The sequence below is a fragment of the Rhinolophus ferrumequinum genome, chromosome 17 (genome assembly GCF_004115265.2).
Source record: "Rhinolophus ferrumequinum isolate MPI-CBG mRhiFer1 chromosome 17, mRhiFer1_v1.p, whole genome shotgun sequence".
In the NCBI taxonomy this organism is placed as follows: Eukaryota; Metazoa; Chordata; class Mammalia; order Chiroptera; family Rhinolophidae; genus Rhinolophus; species Rhinolophus ferrumequinum.
The window spans coordinates 5,378,453-5,394,544 of record NC_046300.1 but is presented as its reverse complement, the minus strand read 5'-3'; the positions used below and the strand labels follow the sequence as shown (position 1 = coordinate 5,394,544).

General features: G+C 39.5%; 1 protein-coding gene across 1 annotated transcript; it reads right to left on the bottom strand.

Annotated features, from left to right (window-relative positions):
• Positions 1-6,423: 6,423 nt before the first annotated feature.
• LOC117037169 (akirin-1-like) lies at positions 6,424-7,125 on the bottom strand. The gene has a single exon (XM_033132943.1). It carries the CDS (start codon positions 7,042-7,044, stop codon positions 6,532-6,534), a length of 513 nt encoding a protein of 170 aa, XP_032988834.1. The 5' UTR covers positions 7,045-7,125; the 3' UTR covers positions 6,424-6,531.
• Positions 7,126-16,092: the final 8,967 nt, after the last annotated feature.

Genomic DNA, 16,092 nt, shown 5'->3' with positions numbered 1-16,092 from the left:
GGGCTAGCCAGAAGGGGGAGTCTGTCCCGTCCCCAGTAAACGTCTATCCTGGTGCGGTGTGTCTCACGGTCCTCCCGGCTATTGGAAATTGTAGGACTTCGGCCATGCTGCCTCCTCTTCTCCCTGGGAAAAAATTCCCACGTGGTTTGCCTCCTGTGCCCATGGACCCTGTTCTGGACTGACAATTACCATGTGCTACTTACTCAGTTTTCAAAACAGAAACTGAGGTCCTAGTCTACACTGATAGACAACAGAGCCAGAAACTCTGGTTCCTAGCCCCAGCCCTTTCTTCTAACCCAGGGATCTGAGAAACAGGTGGGCTACGTCTTCCTGAAGACTCTGGGATCCTCTGCACACAAGAGTGGACTCTGAGGCTCTTCTCTGTCAGCCTGAGGTCGGGGATTGGCTGGGGTCTGGGATACCTCAGACAAGGTACCTTTGACAAGCACTAGAGAAAAGGCCAACATTTGGCTGACCTGTCTGGGAGCAAAGCAACACAGCCTCAGGAAAGACAGGAGGCTGGCCGTAGTGATAGGGGGTCGGGGCACCCGGACGAGCTGGTGGTAACCCTGGGATTAGTGGAAAACAAGAGCTCATGGCACTTCATCTCTGTCTCCATAATTCCCTCACCCGAACTCCTCCAGGGCTATGCAATAGAGCACCCTCTGATCTCACCCCCATGCCTACTCGTGTCTCCGTTCTTGGTGATTTTATCATTGGCCAAGATAACCCTACCAATCTTGATTCTTACCTCTAACAAACCTTTTTTCCACCCTCCTCAGCCCCTCGCTCCTATGGTTATAGTAAAGCAGTGCTATTCAGCAGCATTTTCTGTGATATTCTGTATCTGTGCTGTCTAATATGACAGCAGCTAGCCACCCAGAGTTGTGGAGCCCTTGAAGTGTGCCTAAGCGAAGCTAAAGAATTGAACTTTTGCCTTCATTTCATTGAAATTAATTTAAGTTTAAATAGCCAAAGTGGCTACTAGCTACTCCATTGGACAGCATGGCTCTCGACCTCACCATTACCAACAATTGTACTATTGCCCCCATCACTTTTTCTAGTGTTCCCTTCTCTGATGGCTTTACTCTCTCCTTCCGGTTCAGCAATGTTTGTATGGACCCTACCAATTTTTTTTTTTTTACAGACTTCACTCTTAACATGCCTTTGCATCTTTACCCAGTTCAGATTCTACAGTTAATTATTGTCATCTTGACTTCCCTTGGCCTTTTCTCTGCAAACGTGTGGGATGGAGTCAACCACCTACCTGCTCTGTGCCTAGCAGAGCAAGCATTGCTCAAGCAAAACAAAGAACCATGAACCATGGTCTCAGTTACATTCATGACTACAGATCTCCGCTGGACAAATTTCCCAGTAAATTCCTCTGGTATGTGTGCATTTCTGTTTTCTGCATTTAATAATTCATACCACCTCCTCTCCAAATGTCCAATTCCTCTTCTCTCATTGAACTCGATGATGACGTATGTTACCACACATTTAACTGAAGAAATGGGAGCAGACTGGACCCATCTTCCTCCCACCTCATTCTACATCCCAGCTCCATCTGGACCACACGACTGCCTTCCCTCCAGTTGAAATAAATGGTCTTTGATCCCATCAAAAAAGCCAGCTCCTCCCCTCCCCTGCTACTATTTAAAGGTATTTGATAACCTGTACCCATAACCCCATTACCCAAATTATCAATGTCTACCTCCTACATCTTAAAAAAATTATGTCCTTGATTAATTTAAGGACTTGTCCTTGATTAACTTCGTTGCTTCTTATAGCAAAACATCTGTCACTGTTTCTGCTTCTGTTCCTACCATTTTCTCTTCAACCCATTCCAAACAGGCTGTTATCCCTCTCACTCCACTGAGACTGCACTAAGTAACATCACCAATATTCCAATGGTTATTTCTCTGTTCTTACCTGTATCCTCTCTACATTGGGCTACAGAGTTAACTACTCCCTCATTGAAATACATAGTATTTTTTTAAAGGCAAAAAACAAAAGCACATCATGTAATCCAGAAATGTAAACCAGAAATACTATAGATATATCTTTAATAGATGAGAATTTTGTAAAAATATAACTCAATATTATCTCTACATTCACAGTAATTCCTTACCACCTTGGACTACATGTATGAACCTAATAACTGAGCTTCAAAACACATAAAGCAGAAGTCCCTTGTGCCCCTTTGTAGTCAGCTACTATCCACCACCAGACTAGCAACCATTAATCTGTACCCTGGCCCTACTGCTTTGCCTTTTCCAAAATGTCATATAAAAGGAATAATAGTTTGGCTTCTTTCGTTTAGCATAATGAATTTGAGATTTCTTAGTGGTGTTGTAAGTACTCACTTGTTTTCATTACTGAGTAGTATTCCATTGTATGGATGTTACCAGAGGTTTTCACCACTTGAATGATCTAGGGGTTGTTTCCAGTTTTGGGTGATTACAAATGAATCTTCTATGTGTACAGTTTTTGTGTGTATGTGAACTTAAAGTTTTGCAGTTTGTTTGGTTAAAAAGTAAGAGTGGGAGCTTCCAATTCTGGCACAAATGGTGTCGGCTCACTTTTCCCTTCTTGTCCCCTCTAAATACAAGCTAAATACTCTGAAAATAATTCAACAGACAATCGTAAAAGGACTCTGAAATGTAGGCACTTCAAGACTTTAAAAGGTATACCGTGATGAATTTGCTGAGTTTTCTTTTTATCTATCGTATATCTCAGACTTAACACTAAAGATGTTTGCAACCCAGAACCACCAACAGGCATAGGGGAAATAAAACAGTAACAGCCTGTGACCTCTAGGCAAAGGAAGGGGAAGCCTTGCAGAGACTAAGCAAGGAGACCCGTAGCTAGTGGCAGTGGCCTACTGAGCCACCTGCAGCAGTTACACCAGTACCCAGATGAGCCAACCCATCTCACACCCCACACACTGGTAGTAGCAGGCATGACCTTTCCACAGCAGTACCAACAGTGGAGCCCAGGCTTGTCCACCCACTCCACTCCCCATGTATGCTGACAGCATGGCCCAAACTGTCCTCCGTGCAGTAACAACAGAACCCAGGGGCGTCAACCCACCTAATTCCTCATCTGCTGTCAGAAGCAGGCCTCATCTGCCCACAGCAGCAACAGCAGAAGCTGGGCAGGCCAACCTATCACCCACCCAAACTAGATGGGGAGAGAGAGGGGACCCTCCTGCACCTCAGCTCCAACAGGCCTAGTGTTTGCTGACTTTCCACCCAGCGGCAGAGAAAATCCAGACTCAGGGCTCTGACTGTCCCTCCAGCCACAGAAGAAGATCCAGAACAGGAATCTGCTGGCCCTCCACCCAACAGCAAAATGTAGTCCTGGAAGGCCCTTTCCTCCTCCAGCGTCACTGCCTGAGATAGATTGTGAAACCCACTGCCTTCAGGTGATCAGAGAACAGACCAGGATATTGCTCTCCATCCCAGAGGTACAACGTTCTTAACCCTCTTTCTAATGACAACAGGGGACCCAGGTAAATGCCTTCCACCTTGCAAGTGGCACCAGAAGGGAACCCCTTGTAAGTGGAACCAAAAAAAAGCAGATCTGGAAACAGAACCCACAAAAGTTGGCCAGAATCTATATGCTAAACCTAAACTGGATGCTGCCTTCTAAAATAGAAGATTTAAATAGCACCAAGAGCCTCCTTACATAATACCCAAAATGTCCAGCATACAATAGAAAATCACTCATCATACCAAGAACCAAGAAAATCCCAACTTGAATGGGAAAAGACAATCAACTGATGCTGAAATCAATCAGATATTGGAACTATCTGACAAGAATTTTAACACGGGCACTATAAAATTACTTCAGCGAGTAATTACAAGTTCCCTCAGAACAAATGCAAAAAGTGCCTCTATCACCACCATCCAATGCTTTGTTGACTAGAAGGGGTGAGAATGCTCACCCTTGTCTTGTTCCTGATCTTAAAGGAAAAGACTTCAACTTTTCATTATTGAGTATGATCTTAGCTGTGAGTTTGTTATCTATGGCCTTTATTATGTTGAGGTACATTCCTTCTATACCTCATTTGTTGAAAGTTTTGTCATGAAAGGAAGTTGGATATTATCAAATGCTTTTTCTGCATCTGTTGAGATGATCAGATGAGTTTTATCCTTCATTCTGATAATATGGTATATTAATTGATTGATAAGAGTATGTGAGCCATCCTTGCATCCCAGGGATAAATCCTTTTGGGTCATGGTAGGTAATCCTTTTAATATGTTGTGGAATTCAGTTTGCTACTATTTTGTTGAGGATTTTTGCATCTATGTTCATATGGGTTGTTGGCCTGTAATTTTTTTTCTCGTAGTGTTCTTGTCCAATTTTGACATCAGGGTAGTGCTGGCCTCATAAAATCAGTTTGTAAGTGTTCCCTCTCTTCAGCTATTTTGAAATGTTTGAGAAGAATTGGCCTTAAATGTTTAATTTAAGTATGTGGTCTTGGCTGTTCTTCACTGGGAGGTTGTTTTTATTATTATTACTATTTCAATCTCCTACTCATTATTGGTGTGTTCTGATTTTCTATTCCTCATGATTCAGTCTTGGTAGGTTGTATGTTTCTAGGAATTTATCCATTTCTTGTAGGTTATTCAATTTGTTGGTGTATAGTTGTTTATAGTCTCTTATGATGCTTTGTATTTTGTGGTATCAGTTATAATATTCACTTTTTCATGTATGATTTTATTTGAATCCTGTCTCATTTTTCTTATTTAGTCTAACTAAAGGCATGTCAAAATTGTTTTATCTTTTCAAAAAAACAACTCTTAGGTTTGTTGATATTTTTCTATTGCCATACTATTCTCATTTATTTCTCCTGTAATCTTTATTATTTCCTTCCTTTTGCTCACTTTGTTCTTAGTTTGTTTTTTCTTTTTGTAGTTCCTTAAGGTATAAAGTTAGGTTGTTTATTTGAGATCTTTTTTCTTTTTTTTCTTTTTTTAGCTTAAGTATTTTATTTGTTTGCAACTAAGCTTGTTAACACTATATAATGAAAATGTACCAAGAATAACATTGCAGTTTTTGGTTAGATTTAAGTCAAAGACATTCATTAATAAGGAATCTTCCAATGTGAATATTCCAGAAATTTCTCTAAGCCATCTGATCAGAACTGTCTCTGAATATTACCTTACTTTGGAAGGTATTGGCATACATTTGAATTAACCTCAGAATTTTTCAAAATAAGCCCTAATTTAAAAAAAGATTCTATATTTAAACTAAAACAATTTTATTAGATTTTCCTTTCCAGAAACAACAATAAATGAAACAAGGCATTTTGTAAAATGTGGTCCTGAACAAGTCACAGTAAAAAAAAAAATGTACACTTAACTTCCACCTCCTCAAAACAGAGGCTACTTTCTGTTCCTCAGCCTTGGCAACAAGGTGAAGAGCAGTCTGTAAGCAATTTCGGGCAGGGGTTGCCAAAACAAAGATCCAGCAGTTGAACATGGGCACCTCTCTAAAGAATTTGGGGGAAGCTGACCAAAGGAACCGATAGAAAGGTGAAGCGGCTCCTCCCACGTAGCAGCTCCGTGGGTCTGGCCCAGCCCCGTGCTCACCTGTGTGATGCTCCCCAAGCCAGCCCTGATGCTCCTGCTCCAGGGGAGACTTTTTCTTTTCAGACGTTCAGTGTCCAGGGAGCTCTTTCTGTGAATGAGGTGAGCATAGACTCCATGTGGGTATTTTAAAGCTTGGAGTCAAAGTATTTTTCTAACACCGCTAGGCAGAGTCCTTGTATCAAATGGCGCGGTCTCTGGTTTGTTCTAATTCCTCACCGTGCATTTGTAGACCTAGAACCACAGACCTTTGCTATATCATTATAATCACATGTAATGTCCATCCTAACTTATGATTCATATCCTGTGCCTGGATACAGTCCCTTTATTTAACAGTAATACCTACACATAAAACAACCCATGGTTACAACTTACATGGTCACAAAACATTAATGATCTTCTGTAGACCAAGCAAATGTGTTTAACCACAATTGTCGTGCATCACATTCAGAGCCAGGATCCCCAAGATCAAAAAAATTTGCACAATACAAATAATAACTTAAAACACACACACACACACACATATACACACACTCGCACACACACTTCTTACAGAACTGTGCTTGGGGAAACTCCAAGTATGTTGCATACCACTGAGGTCATATTTTGCTAAACTGCTGCTCCAGATATTATGTTTGGAAAAATCTATCACAGTAGGGCATAACCGTTTATTGGATGAGCAGAAAAGAAAGATATGCTTGTGGCAACCAGAAAGCTTTACGGTCTTTCAAGTTGTATAAAATGGACCTGCAGAAACGTTTAAGTGTTCTCAGGATGCAAAAAGTTGGAGCTGAAATGTGACATCAAACCAGTTGCAAAAAGCGTACAGCAGCCATCTCTTGAGGTCAAACCTGGTACCCAGATATGCAAGAAAGCTTCAGGACACAGCCTGTGGGCCTTGTCCCATATCGTCGCATAATCTGATCATGTGTGAATTTCACAAAAGATTCATATGTTCTGCTAGTTTGGTATTGAGGATTTGCTCATACTCCTCCCGAATTTTATCTTCATAGTCTTTTGAGAGACGCCCACATATTATTCCAACTTGTCGGAGAGTAAAGGTGGGCTGGTCCTTCTTCCTCCAGGAGGAACCTGGAGAACTAGGTGCTGTGAGCGCTGAGGAGTGAGACTGACTTTCCGAAGGACAGGCTTCATGCTGATTAAGAACAGCTTCTAAATGTCTCCACCTCTGATAACGACTATATTCTTGTTTCATGTTCTGAAAAATTTGCTCCGGAGTTGGAAGGCGTCGCTCGCTGCCGGGAGGGGCGGGCTGCGGCAGCGTCGGCGGTGGGGTCTGCATCTGGAGCCGCGGCGGCTCGGCGTCCGGGGGCCTGAGGCCCGGAGTGGGGCCGGGCCGAGGGGCGCAGCGCCGCGGCTTCGGGGAACCCGGGCTCAGCAGCGCCGCCTCGAACTCCATGGGCCGCTTCAACGTCGCCCCGCACGCCATGCCGCTGTCGGGCCAGGGACCAAGAGCGGTCGCGGTTGTAACACTGGCCCAAGCTCCGGCTCCTCAGCGGAGCTCGCAAGCCAAGCCCTCTTTTTTCTTAATGCGGGTATTTATTGCTATAAAATTTGCTTTTAGAACTGCTTTTGGTATATCTCATAAGTTTCAGTACGTTGTACTTCCATTTGTGTTTGTCTCAAGAACTTTGATTTTCATTTTTATTTCTTCTTTGACCTTTTGGCTATTCAGGAGTGTGTTGTATAATTTCTACATATTTGTAAATATTTCGATTTTTCTCTTGTTATTGATTTCTAGTTTCATACCATGGTGATCAGAGATGATACTTGGTATGATTCCAATCTTCTTAAACTTGCTAAGATTTGTTTTGAGATCCAATATATGATCTGGAGAATGTCTCACGCGTGCTTAAGGAAAATGTGTATTCTGGTGCTGTTGAATGGAATGTCCTGTATATGTCTGTAGGCCCATTTGGTCTATAGGGTTTTTCAAGCCCATTATTTCCTTACTGATTTTCTGCCTGGGTGTTCTATCCACTGTTGAAAGTGGGGTTTGCGGTTTCCTACTATTATTGTACTGCTGTCTATTTCTCCCTTTGGTTCTGTTAAGGTTTTCTCTAAATGTTTAGGTGCTCCAATGTTGGCTACATATACGAGGTCAGACAGTTAAGTTCACGAACTCATCCTAGAAAAGTGCTACATACCTCATTGCTGCATATCACTACGGTCACCTTCAAAGTACTCCCCTTGGGAAGCTATGCACCAATGCTTGCACCTAGTTCACCCTTCAAAGCAATTTTGGAATTCTTTTTCTGGAATGACCATCAGAGCTGTCATCGTATTACCCTTGATGTCCTGGATGTCATCAAAATATCTTCCTTTTGATATTTCCTTTATTTTGGGGTAAAGAAAGAAGTCATTGGGGGCCAGATCAGGTGAGTAGGAAGGGTGTTCCAATACAGTTATTTGTTTACTGCCTAGAAACTCCCTCACAGACAGTGCTGTGTGAGCTGGTGCATTGTTGTGATGCAAGAGCCATGAATTGTTGGCGAAAAATTCAGGTCATCTAATTTTTTTTTTTTAAAGTGTTTGTTCTTTAGCTTTCTTTCTTTCTTTCTTTTTTTTTTTTTTTTAAAAAAAAAGATTTTATTGGGGAAGGGAAACAGGACTTTATTGGGGGAACAGTGTGTACTTCCAGGCCTGTTTTTCCAAGTCAAGTTGTTGTCCTTTCAATCTTAGTTGTGGAGGGTGCCGTTCAGCTTCAAGTTGTTGTCCTTTCAGTCTTAGTTGTGTCTGGCGCAGCTCAGCTCCAGGTCCAGTTGCCGTTTTCTAGTTGCAGGGGAACCGGCAACCTTGTGGTTGAGAGGACGCACTCCAACCAACTGAGCCATCCGGGAGCTCAGCGGCAGCTCAGCTCTAGGTGCCGTGTTCAATCTTAGTTGCAGGGGGCGGAGCCCACCATCCCTTGCGGGACTTGAGGAATTGAACTGGCAACCTTGTGGTTGAGAGCCCACTGGCCCATGTGGGAATTGAACCGGCAGCCTTCGGAGTTAGGAGCATGGAGCTCCAACTGCCTGAGCCACCGGGCCGGCCCCAGGTCATCTAATTTTTTCATGCAGCCTTTTTGGCACTTCCAGATAGTAAAATTGTTTTGTCCAGTTGGTACAAATTCATAATGAATATCCCTCTAATATCAAAAAAGATTAGCAACATCAGTGCAACAAGTTCACAAACTTAATTGTCAGACCTTGTATATTTAAAATTGTTATATCCTCTTAATGAATTGATCCCATTATCACTATATAGTGACCTTATTTGTCTCTTGTGATTGATTTTGACTAAATGTATTTTGTCTGATAAATAGCCAACACTACTTTCTTTTGGTTACCATTTACATGGAATATATTTTTTTATCTCTTCACAGTCAGCCAATGTGTGTTCTTAATACTTAAGTGAATCTTTTTTTATGTATAAATTTTATTGGGGAATATTGGGGAACAGTGTGTTTCTCCAGGGCCCATCAGCTCCAAGTAGTTGTCCTTCAATCTAGTTGTGGAGGGCACAGCTCAGCTCCAAGTCCAGTTGCCATTTTCAATCTTTAGTTGCAGGGGGCGCAGCCCACTATCCCAAGTGGGAATTGAACCAGCAACTTTATTGTTGAGAGCTCGCACTCTAACCAACTGAGCCATTTGGTTGCCCCTCTGGGAACTCAGTGGCTGCTGGTTGTCTTCAATCTAGTTGTGGAGGGTGCAGCTCACTGGCCCATGTGGGAATCGAACCAGCAACGCTGTCGTTCAGAGCAAGTGAATTTTTTACAGGCAGCATAGTGTTGATCTTGCTGTAAAAAAAACACAACTCATTCTCTGTGCCTTTTGTTTGGAGAATTTAATCCATTTTACATTTAAAGTAATTATTAATAGAGAAGAACTTCTATTGACATTATGTTGATTATTTTCTGACAGTTTTGTAATTCCTTTGTTCTTTTTATTCTCTCTTACCATCTTCCTTTACAATTTATTTTTTTGTAGTGAAAGTAAAATACTTTACTTTCTTTCCTTTATCTTTTGTGTATTTACTAAAGGTTTTTTCCTTTGTGGTTACAACGAAGTTCACATAAAGCATCTTATAGTTATAGCAAACAAGTTTAAGCTATTAACTTACCTTCAACTGCATATAAAAACTCCACACGTTTACTTCCCTTCCTTCCACATTTTATGTTACACTTTACATCTTTTTAATATATGTATATTATAAATTACAACAAATTATTGTAGCTGTAGTTATTTTTACTACTATTGTCTTTTAACTTTTATACTAGAGTTAAAAGTGACTTATGCACCACCATTACAGTATTAAGGTAATCTAAATTTGACTATATATTTAATTTTATCAGTGAGTTTTATACTTTCATATGTTTTCATGTTGTTTCTTAGCACCCTTTCTTTTTAACTTGAAGACCTCCCTTTAGCATTTTTTGCAAGGCAGGTCTAGTGGTGATAAACTCCCTTTGCTTTTGTTTGTCTGATCTTTATCTCCCCTTCAATCTGAAGGACAGCATTGCTGGTATGATATTTTTTGTTGGCAGTTTTTTGTTTCAGCACTTTGAATATATCATCCCATTCCCTCCTGGTCTACAAAGTTTTTGTTAAGATATTTGCTGATAGCCTGCGGTGGGGTGGGTGAGTATTTTTATGTGACAAGTTGCTTTTCTTATGCTGCTTTTGAAATTTTCCATTTGCCTTTGACTTTTAACAATTTGATTATAATGTATCTCAGAGTAGTCTTCTTTGGCTTGATCTTGCTTGAGGTCCTTTGAGCTTTGTGTACCTGGATGTCCATATCTCTCCCAAAATATAGGGGTTTTTCAGCTGTTATTTCTTTAAATAAGCTTTCTTTCCATTTCTCTCTCTTTCTCTCTCCTTCTGTGACTTCTACGATGCACATGTTTGTTCACTTAGTAGTATCCCAATATGCATGTAGGCTTTCTTCATTCTTTCATTCCTTTTTTTTTCTTTTCATTCCTCTTACTGGCTAAGTTCAAATGACCTGTCTTCAAGTTCCTTGGTTCTTTCTTCTGCATAATCAAGTCTGCTGTTGAAGTTTTCTATGAATTTTTGGTCTGTCATTGTATTCTTCAACTCCAGGATTTCTGTTTGGGTCTTTTTTATGATTTCTATTTCTTAATTTTATTGTTTTGATTCATGAATCCTTTTTTTGATTTTGTTTAGTTGTCTGTGATCTCTTGCATTTCATTCAGCGTCTTTAAGGTGATTACTTTGAATTCTTTGTCAGGCAATTCATAGATCTCCCATTATTTTGGGCTCAATTACTGGAGCTTTATCAGTTTCCTTTGTTGGTGTCATGTTTGCCTGATTCATCATGATCTAAATAGCCTTTTTTGGTGTCTGTGAATTTAAGGGAGCAAACACCTCTTCCCATCTTTATAGACTTGTTTTGGCAGGTAAAGGCCTTCTACTGTTGATTCCCCAGGATGATGGGATTACCTTCAGAATCACAGTCAAACTGGGTTGAACTGGGTCATGTGGCCTTTGCTATGTCCACAGTGAGGTTTGTGGTTGGTAGGCTTGTTATCAGTGGCTTGGGCCTGTGTGGATGTTGTCTGGTCCCTGGGTGGACATGATTTCCTCCAGGATTTTGTTCATAAAGCTGGTGCTGGGACAATTGTCGACTTCAGGTCCACAGTTTGGTCTGCACAGCAGACCTGTTACCAAATGTACGGATGGGTGTAGCTCCCATCAGGTCCCTAGGAAAGCTCCTGCCAGGACACTGGGTGAGCCTTGGGCAGGTATAAAAGTTTCAATACAGAAGGATATATAATAATAATAATAATAATAATAATAATAATAATAATAATAAACATTTGCCCACCTAATAACAAACCATCAACTATGTGAAGCAAAATTGGCAGACTGAAGGGAGAATTAAATAGTGGTACAATAATAGTTGGAGAATTCAGTACCCCACTCTCAATAATGGATAGAACAAGACAGAAGTAAAGAAATGTAGGAATTGGACAACACAATAAACCAACTAGATCTAGCAACCTTATACAAAATTCTCTGCCCAACCACAACAGCATACACATTCTCTAATGCATATGGGACATTCTCCAGATTAGACTATATATTAGGCCACAAATTTAATCTCAATATATTTAAAAGGAAATCATGGAAAGTATCTTCTTTGACTACAATAGGATGAAGTTAGAAATCAGTAACACAGGAAAAATAAAAAAGTTTACAAATGTGTGGAAGTTAAACACATTCTTAAACCACCAATGGGTCAAAGAAAAATCACTGGGGAAACAAGAAAATACAACATACCAAAACTTGTGGGATGCAGTAAAAACATTGTTAAGAGGGAAATTTATAGCTATAAATATCTATATTAAAAAAGAATAAAAGGGGCAGCCAGTTAGCTCAGTTAGTTAGAGCACGGTGCTCTTAACAAAAAGGTTGCTGGTTTGATCCCCACGTGGGCCATGTGAGCTGTGCCCTGCACAACTAGATTGAAACAACTACTTGACTTGGAGCTGATGAGTCCTGGAAAAACCACTTAAAATAAATAAAAGTTAAAAAAAAGAATAACAATCTCAAATCAAAGACCTAAATTTACAATGAAAGGAACTAGAAAAAGAAGAAACTACACCAAAATCTAGTAGAAATAACAAGACTAGAATAGAGATCAACTAGAGAATAGAAAAACATTAGAGAAAAAAATATTAATGAAACCAAAGGTTGGTTCTTTGAAAAGATCAACTAAATTGACAAACCTCTGGCTAGCTGGACTAAGAAAGAAAGACAACACTCAAATTATTAAAATCAGAAATAAAAGGGGAGACATTGCTACCAATTCTACAGAAATTAAAAATTTATAAGAGTACTATAAACAGTTATATGTCAATGAGTTAGATAACCTAGATGAATTCCTGGAAGCACAAAACCTACCAAGACTGAGTTATGAAGAAATAGAAAATCTGAATAGACTCATAACTAGTAAGGAGGTTGAATCAGTAATCAAAAACTTCCTAGAGGGTGGAGGGAGGTTGAAGAGGGTAAAGGGAGTCAACTGTATGGTGAGGAAAGGAGACTAAACTTTGGATGGTGAGCACACAGTGCAATATACAAATGATATATTATAGAATTGTACACTTGAAATTTATATAATCTTATTAACTAATGTTACTCCCAATAAATTTAATTTAAAAAAACATTTTTTAAAAACTCCTGCCAAAGAAAAGCCCTGGACCTGATGGCTTCATTGCTGAATTATACCAAACACTTAAAGAACTAATACTAATCCTTCTCAAACACTTCCAAAATGTTGAAAAGGAGGGAATACTTCCTAACTGATTTTATAAGTCCAGCATTGCCCTGATACCAAAGCCAGACAAGGAAACTATAGGAAAATAAAACTCCAGACCTATATCCTTGATGAATATTGATGCAAAAATCCTCAACAAAATACTAGAAAACGGAATTTTACAGCACACTAAAATGATTATACACTATGTCCAAGTGAGAAATATTCCTCAAATGCAATGGTTGTCCAACATACAAAAATCAGTCAATGTAACATATCACATTAACTGTAGGGGGAAAAACACATGAGCATCTCAAGTGCTGCAGAAAAAGCATTTGACAGAATTTAACCCCCTTTCTTGATAAAACACTCAACAAATGATGAATAGAGAGAAATCACCTCAACAAAATGAAGGCCACATATGAAAAGTCCACAGGTAATATCATACTCAATGGGAAAGACTGAAACCTTTTCCTCTAAGATCAGGAACAAGATGAGGACGCCCATTTTCACCATTTCTATTCAGCATTGTGTTGGAAGTCCTACCCAGCTCAATTAGGCAAGAAAAAGAAATGAAGGTCAGACAAATTGGAAACAAGTAAAGTTATCTGTTTGCAGATAACATGGTTTTGTATGTAGAAAACACTAAAAGATTACACACACACACACACGCACACACGCACACACACACACACTGCTTAAACTAATAAATGAATTCAGCAAAGTAGCAAGATACAAAGTCAACACATAAAAATCAGTTGCACTCCTATACACTAATAATGAACAAACCAAAAAGGATATTAAGAAAACAATCCCATTTGCAATAATATCAAAAAGAACAAAATACTTAGGAATAAACTTAACTAAGGAGGTAAAAGACTTCTACTTGGAAAGCAAAACATTACTGAAAGAAGTAAAGACATAAATAAACAGAAAGACATCAAAATCCAAATGTCATTTTTTGCAGAAAGAGAAAAATCTAATTCACATGAAATCTCAAGGGACCCTGAATAGCAAAAATAATATTGAAAAAGAAGAACAAAAAGTTGAAGGTCTCACACTTGCTGCTTTCAAAACTTATTACAAAGCTACAGTATTCAAAACAGTGTGATACCTGCATAAAGACAAACAGACATATAGATCAATGGACTAGAATAGAGACCTGAGAATAAACCTTTACATATATACTCAAATGGTCTTCAATAAGAGTGCCAAGACACTCAATGGGGAAAGGACATTCTCTTCAACTAATGGTGCTAGGAAAACTGGATATCCACATATTGAAGGGTCCAGAAGATGGGGCTTTATCTTAAACCATACAAAAATTGACTCAAAATGGATCAAAGACCTAAACTTAATAGTTAAAACTATAAAACTCCTAGAAGAGAACATTAGGGGAAATCTTCATGACATTGGATTTGGCGATGATTTCTTGTATGTGACACCAAAAGCACAGGCAACAAAAGAAAAAATAAATAAATAAACTGGATTATATCATAATTTAAAACTTCTGTGCATCAAAGGACAAAAACAACAGAGTGAAAAGGTTATCCATAGAATAGAAGAAAATCTTTGAAAATCATATTTCTGATAAGGTGTTAAAATCCAGAATACGTAAAGAACACCTACAACTCAAAAATATATATACTCGTTGGGCTGGCCCGGTGGCTCAGGTGGTTAGAGCTCCATGCTCCTAACTCCGAAGGCTGCTGGTTCGATTCCCACATGGGCCAGTGGGCTCTCAACCACAAGGTTGCCGGTTTGACTCCCGCAAAGGGATGGTGGGCTGCGCCCCCTGCAACTAGTAACGGCAACTGGACCTGGAGCTGAGCTGCGCCCTCCACAACTAAGACTGAAAGGACAACCACTTGAAGCTGAACGGCACCCTCCACAACTAAGATTGAAAGGACAACAGCTTGACTTGGAAAAAAGGCCTGGAAGTACACACTGTTCCCCAATAAATTCCTGTTCCCCTTCCCCAATAAAATCTTTAAAAATAAAAATAAAAATAAATAAATATATATATATATACATATATATATATATATATATATGCTCGTATATAACGATTCAAAAGATGTAAATAGATATTTCTCCAAAGAAGATATACAAATGGTCACAAGCAGATGGAAAGATGTTCAATATCACTAATTTTTAGGGAAATGTAAATCAAAACTACAATAAGATGCCCCAGCACACCATAGGATGGCTATTATCAAAACAAACAAAAAAGAGATTAATAGTGTTGATGAAACTGTGGAGAAACAGGAACACTTATGCATTGTTGATGGGAATGTAAAATGGTATAGATGCCACAGAAAATAGCATAGCAGTTTCTCAAAAAATTAAAAAATGGAATTACCATGTCATCCAGCCATTCCACTTCTGGGTATACACCCAAAAGAATCTGAAAAACAGAGTCTCAAGGAGATCTTTGTCCACCCATGTTCACAGCAGCATTATTCACAATACTTGGCAACCCAAGTGCCATCCACAAATGAATAAATAAACAAAATGTGGTCCATCCATACAGTGAAATATTCAGCCACAGAAAGGAAATTCTGACACATGCTGCAATATGGATGAACCTTAAGCATTATGCAAAGTGCAATAAGTCATTCACAAAAGGACAAATTCTGAATGATTCCACTCATATCAGGTGTTTAGAGTAAATAAATTCATAGAGAAAGTTAGAATGGGGGACGGGAGAGTGAACAATTATTTTTAATGGATAGAGTTTCAATTTTGCAAGATGAATAAAGTTCCGGAGGTGGATGGTGGTGATAGTTGTATAACAATGTGAATATGCTTAATGCCACTGAGCTGTTTAATTAAAAATGGTTAAAATGGTAAATTTTATGTTAGGTGTACTTTACCACAAATTTTAAAATAGTGTATTTTAAAGGTTGGTTGGGGAACAAAAGATGACAGAGGACTCCATGCTGCAAAACAACAGGAGCGTGCCATTTACAGTGAAGGTGTTTCCCTGGATTTGGCTGACCCTGAAACCCCAACTGTCCCACCAGGGCAGACATTGCTAATCAATCACAGGCCCTGCTCATCCAGCACCAGGTTCCCAGGATCCTCTTCCGCTCGGGACCTGCAGCTTCCTCAGACCTGATTTATGAGATGCCACGTATTTGCCCTCATTAGCTCAATGATCTCTTTGAAATAGACCTGACAGCTGGGGACGCAGATAGTGCAGACCTGG